The sequence below is a fragment of the Fistularia commersonii genome, chromosome 28 (genome assembly GCF_037954325.1).
Source record: "Fistularia commersonii isolate RoL2024-O1a breed Wild chromosome 28, RoL_Fcom_v1.0, whole genome shotgun sequence".
Classification (NCBI taxonomy): domain Eukaryota; kingdom Metazoa; phylum Chordata; class Actinopteri; order Syngnathiformes; family Fistulariidae; genus Fistularia; species Fistularia commersonii.
Window position 1 is genome coordinate 5250862 of NC_141311.1, and position 20749 is coordinate 5271610.

Genomic DNA, 20749 nt, shown 5'->3' on the forward strand with positions numbered 1-20749 from the left:
AAATGGTTGAAAGCACTGTTCCATTTTTTTCCACATTTTGACTTGTTCTCTCTTGACAATTTGACCAATTCATTTTAGCCTTGGAAGCGTGTCATATCCAAGTCTGGCACCCCCCTTCCCCTGCTGTCAGTGGACCCTGTCATTCATTTGAGCAGAGGGACCAAGCTACCTTTCCATTTTGATGGGATTGTGTCTGCCGGGGAAAGGCAGGCAGCAGGAGGGTCAGCATCTTGAGAGGGGGGATGCCTTGTAATGAGGGACTTCCTCAATAAGATGTTCTCCTCTAGATCTCCTTTGCTGTCAGAGAGCTGATACCAAAGCTCATTGACAGAAAACCCCAGGGGTCCTTTACAACTGAGAGGAAAGGGACTGTTTTGAAGGCTGCTTGTTCTTGTCCCGTGTCGCATGACCATCAGTATTTCCCCACTCCACTATAGCTGTGCTTTTTATATCACTTTACACAATAAGGAGTCATTGGGAGCATCATTAAAAAAAAAAAGAAAAAAGAATTTATCAATTTTTATGCAGAGAGGGTCAAACTGACATACACGGTAACACGGTGCTGACAGAGGAGCACTTGCCCCTTGACGTACACAGCTGATGCGTGTTATCAGGCAGGGGTCACGGGTGCCTCTAACAAGCTCCATTAGCACGATATGGCTGCAAATTCGTTCCGTATAAATATTATGCCGTATTACTGCAAAAATAGATGCATAATCATTTGACAAGAAACCGTGTTGGTCATCAAGGCTGATAATACATGACTTGAAAATGAAAAATATTGTTGAGCCGATAGGTGAAAATCTTTTTTTTTTTTCAACATCACGACAGTTCAGAAATCCTGAAGCCCTTTTGAATTCCTTTTTTTTTTTTTTTTTTAAATAAAAAGGACTATCTTGAAACTTTGTGTATTTTTCATAAGCTTAGTATTTTTAACCACTGAAAATCTGAAAGACCCTCAAGGTAACACAGGCTCAACTGAGGTCTCAGCATCCATAAATTGCCGAATGAAGAACAGCAAATTTTAAATGTCATTTGCCCGTGTGATTGGCTGTCGCAGCACCGAGCCCTTTGCATCAACGTTTCTCACCCTTCAGACTGAGGTGTGAAAGGGCAATGGGCAGTGAAGAGATCTCATTCTCTCAGGGGTTTGGAGGAAAGGTTTTGATTTGCTGTTATTCTTACGGCTCCCCAAAGAGGCACGAAGAGTCAGGCTTTCCGATGGTGCCCCCACCCACCCAGCTCTGCTCCTGCTTTCACAGTTTTTTTTTTAAAACACCGACAATCAGAACATTTCTCAGTGACAAAAACAATGTTCTATGCACTGGTATGTTAAGGCAAGCCGCTTGAGAAATAATACTGAATTTTTATTCATATAATCTATGCCCAATAAAAATGAGACCGTTGTGGTGAATTGAAGGGAATGTTTTTTTCGTTTGTTTTTTTTTTTTTTAGACCCACTGCCCTCATGTTAATTTGTTTTCTCAGCTGCTTGGTTTATTTCTGTAATATTTGTCTGCAGTGCTTTTAGGCACCCCTGAATTATGCTCTAATACCTGCAGCCAGTCTGCCCGGAGTTCTCAGAGGGATCCATGAGGCTCGGTGGACGGCGTGTCAGACACATTTAGATTTCTGCCTTTCATATATCCGCCCACACAGTCACCCTGCGCAGTTGCTGGTGAACGCTGCTGAAACCTGCTTTTTTTTTTTTCTCCAAAAACAGAGAGCAAGGATGAGCTCTGAAACTACATTGCTGTGGCATCGCTTATCACTAATCGCAAACATACGGAGAATACAGGGAAAATTAGTGTCAGTGCGTCAGTAGTAGGACGAAAATGTGTAACAGCTGTCCGGTCACTTTATTGCTATGCTGTGAATCAAATTGGGCCTACTTAATTATAGACCTTTACCGTAGACTACTTGTAAAACATGCTGAATTGTGACAAGCGGTGATTTATAACATCTTAATTACCTTTATACGAGATGTAAAAATGCAACCAAATAGGTTATGTCAACAGAGCTGTTTATAGCAGGATTAGTCAGAGGAAACAGCCCACTCCCCTCTGCGACTGTCTACTAAACAGGAGCACCACGGTAGCCCAGGAGAAATATAGTTGTCTTCCACTGGCTTCATTCAAAGCAGAAAAAGACTCGGTTTGAACTGGGCTCTAGCTCACACCCAAACAAGATTATGTTATGGAGAGGATTTAAATTCCAAGCCAAAACACGTACCCTTATCCCCCCGACATAAGCTTGGCTATTGTTACACTCTTCATTTTCCTCTTCTCCACTCGATCCTCTGGGTAACTGTATATCACCGCAGCATTAGGAGATAAGATAACTGCTGATGGGAAATGAAAATGAGCGAAACCCCTTCCCTCGTTACCGACGCCGGTGCACGAAAACAATACTTTGTCTCTGAATTTAAGAGATATACCAAAACCTAGCATTTTTCAATTTCAGGTTCTTAACAGTCCCCCTGCAAGAAAGTCCCCCTTCCTGTAAAGCCTCAATCTAGAATATGCATTTTCAACTGGGGACATTTTTACATTCACTTTCAACAAATTCTCTTTTATCTTACTTTTGCCAAAGTTTTCAATCTTTTATGCTTTGTAGCCGCCCTGCGCCTACTTTGATCTCGCTATTTGTAATTTCCCCGTTTTGGGACCAACAAAGCGTAGTCCTGTCTATTATTGATTGATTTTTTTATATCTTGTCATGCCTTGATATTTCGACCGTCCATTTTGATTTTATCCCCCTGATACGTTTAACAGGTGAGAGCAAATTCAGCAGTGTGATGAACGTGGCTCAGATGTCTTACTTGTTTGAAACAAAGCAAAATACTGCAGTGAAAATGCTGCGTCTCAGAATTCTATCAACACACACAAAGGCATCTTTTGTCCTTCCCCTGCCCCCACCTTGAATCATATCTCCCGTCCCCTATTATCTTGCTCAATGCTAATAGCCCACATTTTTATCTCTGAGCGCCACTGGCTTTTTCCGTATTTCCTTTTTGCTGCGCGTTTGTCTCTTACAAGATCAGCATCAAGTAACTCGATTTTGTGGAAACACTGTATCACTCACTCTTTCCCCCCCTACTATTTTGGGTTGCTTAATGTCACCAGTGTGAGCGCAGGGATTTACCGTCTTTCTGAACTCTTGTTTATTAGCTCTATAGATTGTCATTGTCAACATCCGCAGGTAAATCTGACACACCAGAACACAGATTCACATGTTCTTCAAGGAAAGCAAAACAGCAGAGACACATTTGAGGGCATAAAATGTGATGCAGGTGTAAATCAAAGTGTCGCCCTGAATTAAAAACAAACGTCAAGCCTGACTGGTCACTCACTGCCGTGCTTAGGATCATTTATTTTTTGTCGTATTTTTTATATTTCCTCTGGCTGGCACTGGGACTGGGCCTTTTTATGTATTGATAGTGTCTGCTTCTTTACCTCTCCTTTTTTTCTCTTCAAGCTCTTAGGCTTTTCTCCACTCCCTTTGTGGTAGACATTTTGGTAATTTGCCACGATAATGGGCCGGTTCCTAAATTTTGTTTGCATCCAAAAAAGCAAAAAGTGCAATGAGTAAAAGAACAGATTGCTTATCGCACGGGGTAGTTCTTGCCTAACCACACCTCAGCTTTAAACCATGCTCTATAAGTAAACTATTTTCCATGTAATGCTTAATCTAACTGTGCAATGGACCTCAAGTGTCCTTTGTTAAACTACTGATCGCATTTTGTTTGTGTAGAAAAAAGATTTTTGTGGTCACTCAGACACACATTTCCCATCTGCAGCCACCAATATAGCAGCACAGCAATAGAACATTTTAGAAGCTCTAAAACCTAGTTATCGCGTCATTCAACGTCTCACTGGTCTTCAGATTGTCCCTAAAGTGAAACACTGGCTTGACTCGCTAATGCAGTGCCCCCCCTCCTCCCCATCGAACGGCTCCCCTGCCTTCAACACTTAAGTGAGGTCTTATCGGTTGGGAGAGACGCCGCACTAGAACGAGAGCTGGGTGGAATGAGGGTGCTCGCTTGCAGACTTTGTCATCAGGAGGTGTTAACCTAATAAAAAATACAGGAAACGATACAATTTCGTGCACAGCCTGACGATGTCCTGGGTATTTCTCACCATCTTATACAGGCATTATGGTTATTGTTTATATACAATGCCTGTGTTTATTGTGTATGATTTAAACATTTTTATTTTATCTTGTTTTTGCTGCTGACAGGGTCTCAAGAAACCAATTTTGTCCCATTCTCATTTGAGTGATATGGCAATAAAATTCCTTGAATCCTTGAAATGTGCTGAAATGCTTCTGCCACACTCTGACTTGTTTCTTCTCACATACACCCTCATTCCCGTGCAGTTCGTGTCACACGTGCATGTAAACACATCGCCGGACACACAAATGCACAGAGGCGGCCAGACTATCGCTCACTGTCAGGAAAGAGGTATTGATTAATTTTTCATGCACTTCCCACAAGCAGAAAGTGGATTCATTTCTAGCCAAACGTATAGAGAGCCTTTCTTGAGGTACCTCCAGAGTTCACCGCTTTCTGGCTTCACAGTTGAGTATTGTTTATTTTAAATACATTTCCACACACACACTCTCGTGTACTCGCTTCAACACACTGGCATTAAAATACAGGCGGTAAGAATAGATTATTCATAGCGTTCAAAGACGTCTGCCGGACATCTGCCCTTGATTCAACTTCTTTTCGAACGGCCCTGACCCGGATGACTGGGAATCCTCCGCTATTATTTATAGTGTCTTTTATGGCTGCTTCATCCACATATATTGAATAAGTTAGACTGCTTGGGATTTTAATTATTTCTCACCATAACAATGTATCATGCAGGGAGCCGTTTGGTCCCGATAAATCGGAGGCTGTGCAGCTGACTCAAGCAGGAAGATCTTTTATGGGGCATTCAGGTGTGCACCGAGCTCTGCGGTCATTTCATTATACAGCTTATTTATTGGTTATTTATTTAGAGAACATTAAAAATAAAAAAGTAATTTGGCACAGCCTCCCTTACCTTTGGCAAAGGGATAATGATTTTTGACTCTGCTGCCGGAAGGAAAGTTTGTGCTTATTTCTCCGCGTTCATTTTTCCCCACATTGACGTCTTTGGCGCAAATGTTTTTTTTTCTCTGTGTGACCAGAAGCTTGGCTGTTTTATAAGGAGAAATCAACATGGTACGAACCATGTTCCCATTGGGATTTTCACAAGAAGCCTAGAGTGGCCCCAACCACACCCAAATCACAGAGATAACATCATATTGGCTGCAGCAATACTTTCCAAATATCCACTCCGTGGACAGATTCAGATGTTTTTTCTTTTTTTTTTTTTCTCTCTCTCCTGATTCAGTTTTCAAGGTCTGCAGCCACATCTATCATTTTTCTCAGGGATTCAACTTTGAATTTGTACCTTCCCTGACAGAAATGAATTAAAATAAAATCACTTGCAAATTTATTCTTCATTGCAGGACGAAAATTAAGTAAAGAACAAACACCCATATGAATATAAAGCTGAATCTTGAACTATTTGGATTAAATGATAGGAATACTGATTATGAGGGTTAATTTGTAGTTGTTGAATTACATTCACCACATTGTCCCGGGTACATGGAATAAAAAGGGGGCGGCTTTTACCTTGATGCCTGAAGATAATGGTGATTCTTCACTGCTCTGTGAATCTGAAAAGGACACACCATGAGGTCTGTGTTTCAGAAAATGGATAAAAGCTGGAGTGAGACGCTCAGGTTTCGTTGTACCTGTTTGAATTTTGTGAAAGAATAGCAAGCAGCCCAAACCTGACTGTTTGTATTTCAGCTGCGAGCCAGATCTACATTACATTGCAGCGTCTACGCCTTCTGATATTCAAAATTAAAATGGATATAAGTTTTGTTAAGAAAACGCACTGAATGTTGTTTGTCCCCCGCTTTGAAACACTCAGACAGATATAATGACTGCCTACTCTTCGTACTTTCAAGCGCCTGCTGATCCAGTTACCTACTTTGCAGAGGACCACAGAGTGTCCCTGTTTGTGTAAATTGCTCCGTTTGGTGGAATACATCTCTTGAACAAGCAGCAAAGTGCATGTAGTACTGTAAGGTCCATTGGGTCCTCGAGGTAGGAGTCAACCCCCCCAACCCCCCCGATTTAGATCAAATAAAACGTGATGGAGCTCTGTGGACTTTAATGGCGCCTGGTCAATACGAATGATCCAGAAGCTAAATGATCAAACTGCCAAGGTGTTATTTGATGCAGCATTTGAAGGCCTGCAGGCCTGATTTGGCCACGGTGGTTTTAAAGTGTGTAGACTGTCCATACATTCCCCCTCCAGTCACACCAGAGGACCTTTTGTCCAATATATGGCTCTGTGATTTGATTTTCTCTTCACGTTTGCTGTTCTACGAGCGCCGCCAGCCAAGCTCCTTGTTTTTAACCCGGGATCATTTCAACGTCACAATCACAGTCGAAAGCAGAATTCATACGGAAACATATAAAAATGCAGCAGCAGTGGTCCATTTGTACCTGTCTCGCTTGCCACCGAAATACTGACAACTGGACGAGAACACAAAATGAAATAATGATTTAATTTCAGATTGAGCCGGAAGAAACTGAAAAAGCATGAGGAAGGGAGGGAAACAATTCTTCAGACTCAGTCCGTTTCTACAGCTGGAAATTGCAACGAGAGGTAATAATGGCCACTGTGCAGCAGAAAACAAAATCAGTGAATTTATGATTCAGGACCAAATTCTGCCTCTGCGCTTGCTTTTCCAGAAAAGCTGACACTTCCCCAGGGATATCACCGTAAAGATGTCAACACATTGTCAAAATAAAGAAATTTGATTTCACTTTGGATAAAGGTGTGATAGAATATCTGATTTTACAATAAAATTTGCTCAGGCGGGATGTATTCTCAACTGTGTAAATGCACATTAGCGCAAAATCCACAACACTTTTCCTATCCTTTTTTCAAGCGGGTGGAAACAGGAAACGCATGAATAAAACAAGTGAGAAAAGAAATGAACATATAAAATGTATATACATAGATAGAAATATCCATAGACATTATATTTTTGCTTTTGTACATATACATAAACAAACAACATATATAACCCATTAAGCGTGTGTCATATTACATACACATGATAAATTATATATTTGCATACTTATGTGTCAATTAATTAAGATGAGATAAAACATGACGGGATTGGAGGATTGGCCTTTTAAATGATAAAATAAAACATGGTGGTTAAGTCCATCCCACAAAGCGTTGCTCTCGCACGGGAGCAAAATGGGAATACTTTCGGCATGCCTTGAGGAAAAACTGAACTACATATTTACGAAAGCAGTCTTTACAGGCGGCCGTGCATCTCCCGTTGGATCTGGATTATCGACCTGCCCGGCCTGGGGTGTGCGCCCGAGGTTGTGGCGCTGTAGTTCAGTGAGTCAGCATTGGATGGAGCCAGTGGGTGGATATGTAGCACACCTCCGCAAAGAATCTACTCACCCCTTCTGAATGAATTATCAACAGACCGCAATGGATTTTAATTTTGCATTTTCTCCTTGCAAACTTTGACACATCATGAATTTTTCATCCACTGCCCCTAATGCAAAATGCGTAATAATACTGTACTGCCATTAATACTTTCTGAGCATCCAGACAGCATCTTGATGTTCCATTCAACAATTTATAGCTGTCACGACTCCAGCTTGTATTTTTCACCGCTTCACGCCTGACAGCGATGGCAAGAGCGGAGGATGAGGGTTCATCGCTCGCCAAGATTTCTGAGTTGACATTCAGGGTCACCGGCGGCGACAAGGAGAGCAGCTCAGGTGTCCCAGCTTCCACAAGCTCAGAAAAGAGAGTGAATTTATTAAAAACACAACAACTATGCGTCATCGGTAAATAACCGATTGGCTGCAAGTCTTCTGCGCGTCCGGAACCCTGAAACAAATCCATCTCATGCCTAGCCGAAGTGTTTTGGATCATAGGTTCTTTGTTATTCGGGACAGACTTTCAGTTTCCCCAGCTTGTTTGCCACCAATCTGATATGGTGTGCGTGATATTGAGGCTACAGATTCTCCCTCACTCCGACCCAGTCATTCTCATCTACCCTGAGGGTTGGGGGTGGAGGAGTGGGGGAGGGGACAAAACTCTGACATCCCTATGAAGACCAAACATGCATCTTAATGTCACTGGTCCAAACGCTGTTTATACTGCAGCTGCGCTGTGATTATGGTTTGATGTCTTCATTTACATATTACCGTGTTAATGGGCCATTACTGCCACGGTCACAAAAAAAGGCTACTTATTTAAGGGGTAGACATATAAGCGGGGAATGATGTGCCAGTCACGGAATATGACAAAAAAAAAATGTGGGTGTAGAGCTGACTCACAGGGTGGAGACATTCACATATTTTTCAAATATCATTAAATATGGTCTATAAAAGTGACCTAATGCTCAGAGGCTGGTGGGTTCGTCACCCGCCGGCCTGCGAACATTAGGTCACGATAGGTTGTCCAACATCCACACGCGTTCTTCTCAAAACACACACACACACACAAGTTAATCTCAGAGTGTCGGCCCGGCCGCTGAACCCCGAAATTCGGGTCAGCTGATCAGCACGTTTCCCCGACGTGCCTGACGTTGACCGAGCGCATCGACTTCTAATCGCAGGTGTCGGTTTAAGTTCCTTCCGTTGGTGTTTAGATCAGTGTAATGAGGTTCCGGCCCTCGTGTTCATCACAATGAATCTTGGGTCCGGTGACTCTGTAGCTGCTGCTCTTCATAACTTACCTGTCCGTCAAACATTGGTAAAGGACCATTTTAATAAATGCAACAGACTTGTGGGGATTCCTGCCTCTGGACGTTTTGTTTCAATATTATGGTCTAATGAAATCTCTCGTCCAGGAGGAGCTCCGCAGCGACTGCAGGTACAAGTGCTTAATGCCGTATTAAAATGGAAACGGTTATTCAATCACGGCTTCAGACCGTGAACGGAGGCTCGTCTTTATTTTTGCATAATGGAATTCATCTTTATTTTATTATTTTTTTTGTCTCTCCAGGCTTTCTTCGATATATAATTCAGGAAAACCCAAAAAAAAAAGGGGCCACCCCACAGTGCTCGGATGAACGCGGTCATCCAAGAAGGGCGATAAATGGAGGGATGATGGCTTGTTTTCCACTCCTTCGCCCAGCGGACTCAGAAATACCCATGGATGCTTTTCATCTGCGGTGGCCCTGATGGGACTCGACCCCCTCCACCTCCACCTCCACCTCCGAAAATCAATGTTTCTCAACACAGCAACAAGACAACCTTTCTTCTGTTCCCGCTTGAAAACACTGCAAGGGAGGGAATGTTTGGAGCCACCGAGGGGAAAATGTCCAATTTAACAATCCAAGATACAAATGGGCTCCAAGAAAGATAGTTTGATCTTATGAGATTCTGGTCCGGTGGACATCCTTTGAGCAATTTATTGTGTTTGGTTTTCTTTTTTGTCAAGCCACAGTGGCGGGGCGTAAAAAGGTTCAATCCCCCTCTTGTTATTGACAAATCATGGAGCACAGCAACCACCCAACCACCAACATCCATGGATAAGGACTTACCAACAGAGGGAGAGAGAGAGAGAGAGAGAGAGAGAGAGAGAGGGAGAGAGGGAGGGAGGGAAAGCGCTGCGTTATGGTGATGCCCGTGTTTTGTCGTCGAACTCCAGCCAATGTGAAGATGGGGAATTAACGGTCCGATGTGGATGGGATTACTGAAAGTCCGCACATTCATATCACTTTATCTCTTTGTTCTGAAATAGGATGTTTTCTCACAGCGAGCCCGGGGAGGAGCGAGGAGCGACGGACGGCACGGGCTTTTTCGGACACCTCCGGTCGCCTCTCAGATCGACGCGGTCGATTTAAGGAGGTGGGGTGGCGGGTGGGGGTGGGGGGGGTCGGGGATGCTCTTCGAGTCCGATGTAACAGCCGGGATCCGGTATCACCGCGGAGGGACCGCCGGAGACTTGTGCCGTGCGTGAGCGCACACGGAGCGTGGATTCCCGCGGATTCCTCGGCCACTTTTTTTTTTTTCCTGCGGAAAATCGTCAGGCAGCAATAATAATAATAATAATAAGCACGGCAGAAAGGCAGATCGCCGGCGATCTGGGAGCGTCTCTGCAATAAGTGGCTGATTTAAAAGAAATTTTAAATAATAAGAAGAAGCAATAAACCCGCCTAGAATAAATAGTCGTCCGGTTTGCGCGCCATGGGCGACCGGGCGTCAAACTTCAGGAGGAGCAGGACTGAGGAACCGGCGAGGAGCACAGAGGAACCCACATCGCTGTTTAACCCAAACTAGTCGTGAAGGAGAAAAAAAATGAGATTGTTGACTTTTTTTCCCTCCTCCTTTGTTTTTTTACAATTTTGGTTTTTGCTCTCCGCGGACGACATCCCGCCACTGTGACAGCTTTTGATGTTCTGCACAAAATCCAGCTTTAGATTCGGGACTTGGTCACTTGTGTTCGCACGGCGAGGGATCAAGTGGCGGAGACGGACATGAAACGCTGCGTTTTATGCTTGAAATAAATAAAAAAACACACACACACACACGAAAACAGCCATATTTATTTTCCGTAATAACTTTCAAAAAGAGTGGGAGATCTCCCATACGTTTGTTTGCTTTGCACTATGATGGAACCACCGCCGTGCTCGAAGAAGAGCCTGTCCCTCTCGCTGCCGGTTCCCCGGGAGGGACAGGCGACCCTGAAGCCGCCGCAGCATCTCTGGCGGCAACCGCGGACCCCGATCAAGATCAAGCACCGCGGATACTCCGACACCGACCGACATCACCACCGGCACATGGAGCGCTCCGACGCCGTGGACACCAGCGACCGTCCGGGGCTGAAGAAGTCCCGCATGTCCTGGCCGTCGTCCTTCCACGGGACCACGAACACGTCCATCGGCAATTGCGCCGTGAATAAACGGTAGGTGAGCGGCGTGGGGGTGGGTGGGGGTGGATTGGGGAGGTGGGGGGGGGGGGGGGGCTTCCAACCATCCCAATAATAGCCCCTGTCAGCCCACGGGGCATATGCGTAAACGCGTTGGGAGGGGTGCATTTTAATGTGTGCGTAATAACGCGTTGTGCCTTAAGGGTTAACTGATATGAGGCCGTTTTGGATCGGGTGGAGGGGTTGCGGGGGGGGGGGCTTGCGTGGGGTGGGGAGGATGGGGAAGGAGGAGGGGAAGGGGGGGGGACGCGTGGGTTTTTTTTTTTTTTTTGGTACTGATGCGTTATGCGTCTTTGGAAAGACCGAGTTGGGCTGAAGCGCAAAATGAAAAAAGAAAAAAAACAGCCCGCCCACTCTGAACGCAGGAGCAGCATCTGTAAGTCCCAACATAGAGAGAGAGAGAAAAAGAGAGAGACAGGCAGACAATTCACATGTTCCACGCAGTTGATAAGGAAACAGGTCGTGATGCCGGCGCCAAAGGTCTAGTGGGTGCGTTCGTGCGTGGAGGAAGGAGATAGTGCCACCTCGCAGTCTTTATCAGCTGGTGCGCAGGAAGCCAGGGGCCCCACAGGGCAGAGGAGACTAGTTTAAAACCCCAGCGTGCATTCAAAGCGTCTGACTTTTCACCCTGACCTTTGACCCCTCCCTCCTCCCGCCAGCTCCGCAGGGGCCACAAAGTTAGGAGGCCGGGCAGCGTGCACACCTCCGAACTGTACCTTAATGATCAGATGTGACAGTGGAATGAATACATAAATATATAACTGAATTAAAAAATAAATGCTGCATTAGGGAAAGGACGCCGGAGACAAAGACAACAGAATCCTCTGATAGATAAACAGCGTCAGCCGAGCCCCAATCGAATTAGACGAGGTATGTAAATCAGGCAGATTAGATTAATGGCGTTTCATTAAGTGAGTCATGGAAGGATACAGGTTTGCGATGTCCCTACATCGTCCCTGCGCAACGCATCGTTCAGTTAAATCCTTTCGACAATAATGCCAGGTTTTGTTTTATTTTCAGGGCAAACAGCTATATCCGAGAGCGACCACAGAGTACAGGGTAGATATGAGTTGTTTTTTTTTCGTCGATAATCCGACAAGTTCATATTATTTTTCAAACGCTTCCAAGGACTTGTTTTGAGGTGATACTCAAGGCCGTTAAAAGCTTGATTCCAGGGTACTTATTGTACCTCTTCTAGTGACGATGATGCTCGGGTTTTCAAAAACACCTCACCTCACACTTTTAACAGCAGCAGCCGGTATCAAACTGTTCCTTCCACAAGAACAAAACCTTAAACAGAGTGATTATTATTAAATCAATAACACATCCCTGAGGGCGTTGGGTCTATTCGAGTCCTTTCTTTTTTCTTTTTTTTTTATTCGGTGGTCTTCCTGGCAGGCTTCTTGGAGGAGGGCCAACTCCAGTTGACTGGAGAAAAGGCTGATTTGTATTTTGGTCCCCAGGACTCACTCCAAGGCAGTCCAATCTTCAGCGCATTGGAACCGAGCCTGCCTGCCCGCCCTTCTCCTTCTGTGGGCGGCAAACAGTGAGAGAGAGAAAGAGAGAGAGAGATTCCAGCAGGCTCAGTTCTGAGAGTGCATCAAACTGGCTCCAGCAGTGTATTGTTGTGAGCAGTGTGTAATTGTGTCCGTGTGTGTGTGCGTGTGTGTGTGTGTGTGAGCGAGGTGAGGTGCACGGTCCGTAGGCGTTGCTACACACTGGTGAGGATGGAGGGCGCATGGGGGAATGGAGGCTGGTAGATGAATTCTGTGTGTGACGGGTAGCGGTGAAATGTGGTGCGTGTACGTGTGGAGGTATGCGCATGTGTGACCCCCAGCCTGCTGGGAGTCCAATATGCCTCATTTTATCTGTTACCATATCAGTGGGAGGCCACTGGGATTTCCTTTGTCTTGATATTATTTTCATTGGCACATTATGCCGCTCTGGATGTCTCAAACTGGACGTCTCATTTCCTCCCTAGATTTATCAGCCTCTATGAATATTGCGTGTATCCAGCCGTTCAATGCTAGCAGCGAGCCTTATATATATATGTATATATATACAGTATATGTTTATATTTATGTGTACAAAGCAGCTTTCTCTCACATGGTTCAGCTCAACCCTGAGATGTGGCTGCAATGATTTGCGTAGCTGCTCGGGGTTGCAGCACAAATACTGACATGCAGTAGTTTGACTAAAGTGCATGATGTTCAGTGTTGTTTTTAGAGGGTGGGGGTCTTCAAGCTCCAGTAGCTCCTGCAGTTTCTGATATTCGTTCTTGTTGATGATATTGGCACCATATTTTTTTATCAGCTAAAAATAAGTCATTTTTTCTTATCTGATGCAGTCCTCACTCTCAATCGCTGCGTCTGTCTCCAAAACAACGGCTGCCAGCAGAACTGAGCAAAGAAAGGAACATAATTTCCTGAGATGTTGATTGGATGGTATTCTGGTGTAGGAGTTTCTTTTTTATTGCACTTAATTTTTTGACGACGTCTTCTGTAACTTAATCAATAATTAGGTGTTAACCTTCTCGAATCTAAATATCCATTCATTCATTTTCTGTACCGCTAAGGCTGGAGGCTGTCCCATTGGGTGAGAGGTGGACAGGTCGCCAGTGGATCACGGGGTCACATATAGAGACACGCCATCATTCACACGTCGTATACAGAGATGCAGCCGTTCACCATCTCATTCACACCTCATAGTGACACGCAACCGTTCACTAAAGTGTTCACATGTCTTATAGACGTACAACTTTCACACGCCAGGGCAATTTCGGTGAAAATCCCACATGTTTTTTCGCCCCTGGAAGGAAAGCGGACAAAGCGTAGGACACCCGAATAGAAACAGAAAAGTGGAAGCGCTAACAACTGCGGCACCGTGCTGAGCTAAATCAAAATAATGAATCTAAAAATATTTGATCGCATGCAAACGTTTTGGTTTCCTTCCATCTCGTCAATCAATTGAGTAAGTTGGACTTTAGTGGCCGAAGAAGAGGAAGCGACTGCCGTTGGAAATCGGAAAAAGTAATTGGTGTTAAATTGGTTGGGTACCGATCGACCCGAAGGATGACCTTATTGTCTCAAGAAGGCAGACCGTTCAATCACCGAAGGGGCGGTGGAGACCCTTGTCTGAAGGTCCGAAAGATCAATCAGGCAGAAGGCTGCCGTCGAGATGGTTCTGAACGAGGCTCAGAGAAAACAGATTGAACCACGCCGCTGTAATTGATACCCCAGCCTTCGAAAATGAAACAGCCACCAGTCTGGGGAAGAACATCATACAAGGGGGATTCTGGGTGTTGTTTCGCATAATTGTCTGAAGAATCATTGTCTGTGACTGTTTTCGCTCGTCTATTTCTGGCTCGTGATGTATCCAGCAAAATGGCAGTCTTAGTGGCAATCAGTCCCCCCCCCAAGAGTGTTCGTCTGCCTCCTCCCCGCCCCCGGTGTCTTTTGTTCGACCGTCTTGTCAGTCTTTTTGTCAGAGTATGCTAATATGAGCGTAACAGTCTTCAGGTCCCATGCCCAATGCGCTCTGGGAAGTTCTAACATGAAAATGAATGACTGACACTGAACAAGTATCAACTCTTCCTGCGATTCTGTTGCCATGGTTACCTGTTTTGTGCACTTGTAGAATAGATTTTCATTTACCCAAAAAGGCAAGGCAAAGCTTGCAGGCACTTGATGAGCTTAGCTGTGTAATTTGTCAGTATACAGCAGATGTTTCTGGATACGCTTCGTGACCTGTGCGTTTATAAGGTGAAGAAAGTGAAAAATACCGTGTTGACTGAAGTCTGCCTGCAGTTTAATCACAGCCCTGAACTGATCTGCTGCCCGGCTCTTTGCAAAGCATCCCTTTCCCTCTGCATGCATCCTTCACTCCAGGCAACCCGTCCCCCCCTTCTGGTCCAGGAGCTGACTGTAAACTGTGCTGGCTTTTTCTTTCTTTTTTTTTTTTTTTTTTTCCGCCAGCCTGTCTGGCCAGCTGCCATAATCATTTAGATTATAATTAGGTACAGCCACATTTAATTACCACAACAACTGCATTTTGTAGTTGATCATACGTTTACATTTATACACTCCAGAAACAAAAAGTCTCATAGAGGGTGTGAGGAATTACCCAGTGACGGGTTTTAGTCGTGCAATGTGATGGACCTCTTATCTAATTTGTGTAGTAGAACCATCTGTTTAAGCTACAGATTGCATTCTTCTGTGAATACTTTCTCACTACACTCTGCACTAATTAGTATCTGGAGGCGATTCATGTACTGGAACGCTGCACGCTGTGGGTTGGCTCTGGCACATCTTATAGACCCCAGGTAAACGCCCTCAGAGGTCTTTTAGCAATGACACCAAACAGGTTGTTTGCTCGCAGGGGACGTATACAGCCCTTGTCCAAGGTCCTCTCTTTTTGTTTGTTCTTGTCTCGTCACTTTGCCTGGCTGAACAAGGCTCTCACAGGCATCTCAGATACTCCGGCCACCGATGACTACTTTTAGCTCAGTCAGCGCGCTTCGACAAGAAACCTTGGCATCTTTGCGGTGTAATTAATTTCACACCGAACCCTCTTACAGCACTGATACACTAGTCATTTGTTTTGCAGTTTCTGATAAGTGTGTCTGGGCAAGAATCCCAGCACGAGGAAACAAAGTGAGCCGCGGCATCAACAATTCTAGTCGCACAACAAAGTCCACCTGTTCCCCCACAGTGAATTCCCCATTCGCTTGTCTGGTTTCATTTTGTTAATAAAAACACCCAGTCCTTTTTCCCTTTTCATATCATGCTCATGTCATTACGTTGCCCCTGTGAATCCTTCCGCCAGTTTACAATGCAACAGTTCCCTCTGCCACTCTACAAAAACCCACTGTGATCGTGATAAACCTCATGCTGGTTGTTGGGTGGGCTCTCTCTCTCTCTCACTCTCTCTCTCTCTCTTTTTCTTTTTTTATCAAATAGTGATTAGCAAATAGTGATAGTTGAGTCACCCCTTTGTCAGTAGAAATTACCGCCTTTGATTGCCGCTGTCTGTCTTTTCGATCCTTGATCCGCTCCGTGCTTCATTTCACCTCGGTGTAAATGGGGGGTATTGATTCCATCTATTAGTTCTATTCTGTGCTCTGTCTCTCTCCATTGTGTCACTGTCTGCCCCCTGTTCATGCTTACAGCGGCATTAAGCACACTGCTTCCATATCACGAATCTATCATTTCACTCCTTTTCCTCTCTCTCTCATCCACTGAGATCATTAGTTGCTTGCAAAGTGCCCCCCCCCCCCCAACAACCAAGCCATATCTGGATCTCAAACCTTCATATCCTGAATGATGGAATGGACTGCCCACCACTAACAGCGCACGGTGTTTACTTGCTTCCCATTTTCTTCTCCTGTGAGATATATCCTCCCCGAGCAGTTTTTCAGTCTTCTCGATCTTGCCGGGGAATCACAGACACGGCAAGCGCAAATGTGCGGCGCCATTTGAAAAATGGTAAATGGAGACCGTATCAAAATATCTACAAGCTCTAATAATCATGGATTTGTCAGTATCACAAGTGCAGAAGGATAAAAGCGATTTTGCAATTGGTGAAATGATGATTGAAAAAGGGAACTGGTTATTTTAAAGCCTCTGGTTCTAGCAGTACCAAAGCTGACAGTCTGCATTAATCAGTTTTGATATTGTTCAATATGCTGCGATATGGGTTCACCCCCTCTTTTTATAAATACACGATCTGCAGGTTATTTGTAAAGTGTGAAAAAAGAATCCCATTTTGGTGTTCCCTTCTTTGCTTTTGCTGTTGGATTGAAGGTTGTGTCTAGAATCCATTATTTTTTCTGGAAGAAGTTTAATATTATGGTGTCGTAAAAAACGCGGTTCAAACAGAACCGCGCATCAAAGAACAGCTCATTTAAAGGAAAGACCATCTGTAAATATGCTGTGAGATGAGAATACACACATGGACCATGAAAGATATTCTGACCTCAAAATTTTGATTTATGCAGTATTATAATGTAGTCGTCATTACCATAAGCCCTCGTAGCCACAAAAAAGCAAAAGAATAATGGTCAATGTCAACTAAACTCAGTTGTGGCAAATAAAGACAAAGGCATTGCTGTAAAATTTTGAAATATCAAAAAAGAAGAGAAAACTATGATATATGTTTGGTGAAATTTCTCCAACACCATCCCAGCATGTGACACAGACCACCTTTGTTCAACACCTCTGCTGCAACGTCACGATGACGCCACCGAGAGAACTCTCCGGTTGAAATGTGCTCTAGGCTGCTGTCTGGGCACAGAACTGTGTGAGTGACTGAGACTGACAAGCACTCTGTCAGCTGTGTGTCAGAGCGGCACACACACAGCAGAGCAGAAAGAACAAACAGCATACACCTGTCGAGCCAAGCGTCGTGTCAGACTAATGCGAGGAGGGAGCGCCCGGATCGCCTCGCTCAAATCAAGACTCACTTCAAATGAAAGCTGAAAGGGATGGGGGAGTGTACCTGGAGACCGCGCTTGGCACGGACAGACAGATAAAGGCTGCGTGCTTGTTCAACTGTCTGATGCAGCCTGCCCAGGCCAACTTCTCATCCGAGGGATCCTTTCCAGACATCCTTTTCCACAACGGCGTTCTTGCCCAAAAATACCGGCGGTGGGTGTGAGCTTCACCGAAGTGTCGGTGCAGTTTAGTGAATAAGGACAGATGGCATTAATAGTGGCAAACGTCTGTATTCTCACACCGGTCCAAGAAATGGCTACCGATTTCGTTGAGGGCTTCATTTATATTTTCACGATGCGCCGGGCAGTATCGTGAAGTATCTGACTCGATTCCGACTCCTGTCCGGGGAGTTTGCACGTTCTCCTCGTGTTTATAAGGGCTCAGCAGTTTCATTCCACGGTCCAAAAACAGGAAGTAGGTTCATCGGTGACCTTAAATTGCCCAGACCTGTGAATGACAGGGCGAATGGTTGTATGTCTCTATACGTGGCCCTGTGATGGAGGGTGAAACCCGCCTTCTACCCAATAACACCTGGGATAAACTCCAGCTGCAGCATAAGCGGTATAGAGAATGAATAAATGAATGAATTACAAACTGCTTCAGTTATGAAACACATCAATCACTTTTTAAAAGCACGTCTTAACTGAAATATCCTCCAAATTCAAAGTTATTCATTATCTTTGCAGTTGTTGTAATTCATGTCTTTCCGATATGTGCTGATATGCTTTTAATAGGTTCATATCTTTATATTTAAGATACAAAAGTCACAGCTGCACACTTGGAACTGCTTAAAAACACATGACCTAATGTTCATATCTTTATATTTAAGATTATGGGTCTTTTTATTTTTTCAAATAATATAAGACTTAATGAATTAATGTAACTGTTTTATGGAAAATTAATTTCACATACGGCCATGAGCAGAAAAGTTACAGCACTATTGCCTTATTAAAATATAATTTGTATCGATTCAGAAGACAAATCACATTCCCTTCGCTCTTGTTTTTCACGCTATTTTGGCTCGGTGGCGAATGCCTTCTGTGTTACACCTGTGTCCAATTATCCTGCCCTCTTTGTGTATTTAATCTTTTTCTCTCCTGTGTGTCACCCCGTCTAAGTATATCTGTGATATTTTAAACCGTCCGACTCTTAACCCCCCGCCGCTGGGCTTACAGTCAGTGTCGGGACTTCGGGGTATGTTTATAGAGCTGGTTTGTGAAGAGTAACCTGTGAGTAACCTTCATCAACCTGTATCCTCTGTATTAACCTGCTGCAGACCTGAAGTTTAAGGAACCCAATTGTAGAAAAAGTAATTTAACAAGTTGTACGTCCTATCATTATCATGCCAGGAGTATAAGTTTAGACAATGACATGGTTCCTAGAAATACAGTCAGCATTTAATCTGCCAGGTTGATTTTCTGTAATGTTGATCTTTTATTCTATACTTTATTGAGCATCTTTTGCTGGGGAAAAAAAAACAAAACGTCTCAGATGCGTCGTATTTCAACAGAAGACACTTTATCCATTTAAAGTCTTGCAGTTTGTGTTATGAGTCTGGACAATCGGGCTTTCAAACAACAGCAGGACCGGTCGGCTGAGTGGCCTGCATGTGTGCTCCATATTGTATTTTTATTGTACAGTGCTGTCGCTGCCAGCTGAGCCTTGTGTTATGAATGCATCATGGTCTCTGCCTCCTGTCTAGTCTGAGTCAAATCATTCTTATTCTTCCCGAAAAAGGGGCGCCCAGTTCTATAGCACAAAATACAGTGGTTATTTTTATATATTTTTTTCAAATGGGAAATCATTTGAAAAGCAGACTTGAGATGTTTATATAATGCTGCAGCTGATGATTGAGGTACCCTTCTCTTCTGTGAGCAAATGATTCATTTTTTCCTTGCCCCAGACTGGATCAATGTGTGAGTGCAACCTGCCGTGTCAGAGGAGTGAGCCCATGTCTTGTGGGCCGTGTTCACATTCACACATTAACACACAACACCAATGCTTTTTGAGGGCGAGAGGAGAGGGAGAAAAAAAAAAACAAAAACACATCCCGGGGGTTTTACTATTGTATTTTTCATTTGATGTTCTACTTTTTAGTTTGGAATGTGAATGTTTAAGTTTTGTTTTTTTGTACCCCTGGGGCACAGCGGGAGTATTTCATCACCGTCCTTCTTTTCTTTGTGGCCGGACACCATTTTCAATGATGTTGATCCAGGTTTGGGGATGTATTTTACACTGACAAAGGAGGGGTGATCAATGCTTCCTACTAACTCACTTCATTCTATCTTTTTGTGGGCATGAAAGTGTATCAAGGGGGTTATTTGTGAGATTACTTGGGGGTTTAGGTTCCCTCAAAGAAGATCAAAATTGAGTCCTCTCCCACTCAGTGCAGCTTTTTCTCTCGAGTCCCCTCTTTTTCTGTTGTTGCTGGCATTTGTTATTTGGAGGCACTTGAAAGCCTTTTTTTTTTTTCCAACCACTCAAAGTAGAGAAACTCGACGAAGAAAGTTGCAATGCGCCCCTGAACAACACACCTAATCCTTATTAATGCCGACTTGAAAAGGCAAGAGGTAAAACTCACACGGTGGTAAGACAACGGCCCTGTGTAGGACAATCACAAGGGTATCATTTTGATTTGTTAATGGGCTAATTAGGAGTTGACAAAAAATAAATAAATAAAATCACCACACAACAGGATCTTGCAGAAACCCATCTCTTTCAGACTGATAAAACTGAATATGGATGCACTAATTAAGAGGGGACCCATCTTAGAGAGCCTGTTTGTTTTTTTTTTTTCCCCTAGTTGTAATAAATTCACAAATGACTTTGGGTGCATCCCATTAAAATCACCGAATGCGTCGAACCCCTCCGTTCATTCCTTCATTTTCAGCACCCTTGGTTTAAATAGCAAGAGAAGCCATTGAAACATTCGCCATATGCCTTTTTAATTGCGAGCAGTAGCTGCAGCAGAAGAACGCGGCTGTTTTTATGCCGAGGCTGCCCGCTTTAATGTAAGACAGCCCCTGAGCCTATTCTTTTACATCAGACAGGTGGGATGAGGCAAGCTGACAACACCAGAAAGGTGCGAAGACTACAAAAAGCACCGAGGAGCAGAAATTAAATGTAACAAACAGAACCCATGTCTCAAGGAAAGTGTATAAGGTTTGTTTTCTTTACATTTCGCTGGCAATTGTGTACTTTGTCACATCTAATTTGACGCAAGAGCCCTCTGTGATT

The 20749-nt window shown here is 44.1% G+C and overlaps 1 protein-coding gene across 1 annotated transcript in view; it reads left to right on the forward strand.

Moving 5' to 3' along the window:
• The first annotated feature begins 10572 nt into the window (after window positions 1–10572).
• pde4a (phosphodiesterase 4A, cAMP-specific) overlaps window positions 10573–20749 on the forward strand; it is a 40729-nt gene continuing 30552 nt past the window's right edge. The window contains exon 1 of the mRNA XM_086176349.1: window positions 10573–10997. Within this exon, the coding sequence (XP_086032475.1) occupies window positions 10702–10997 (296 nt within the window). The 5' untranslated portion in view covers window positions 10573–10701. The remainder of the gene's footprint in view (window positions 10998–20749) is intronic.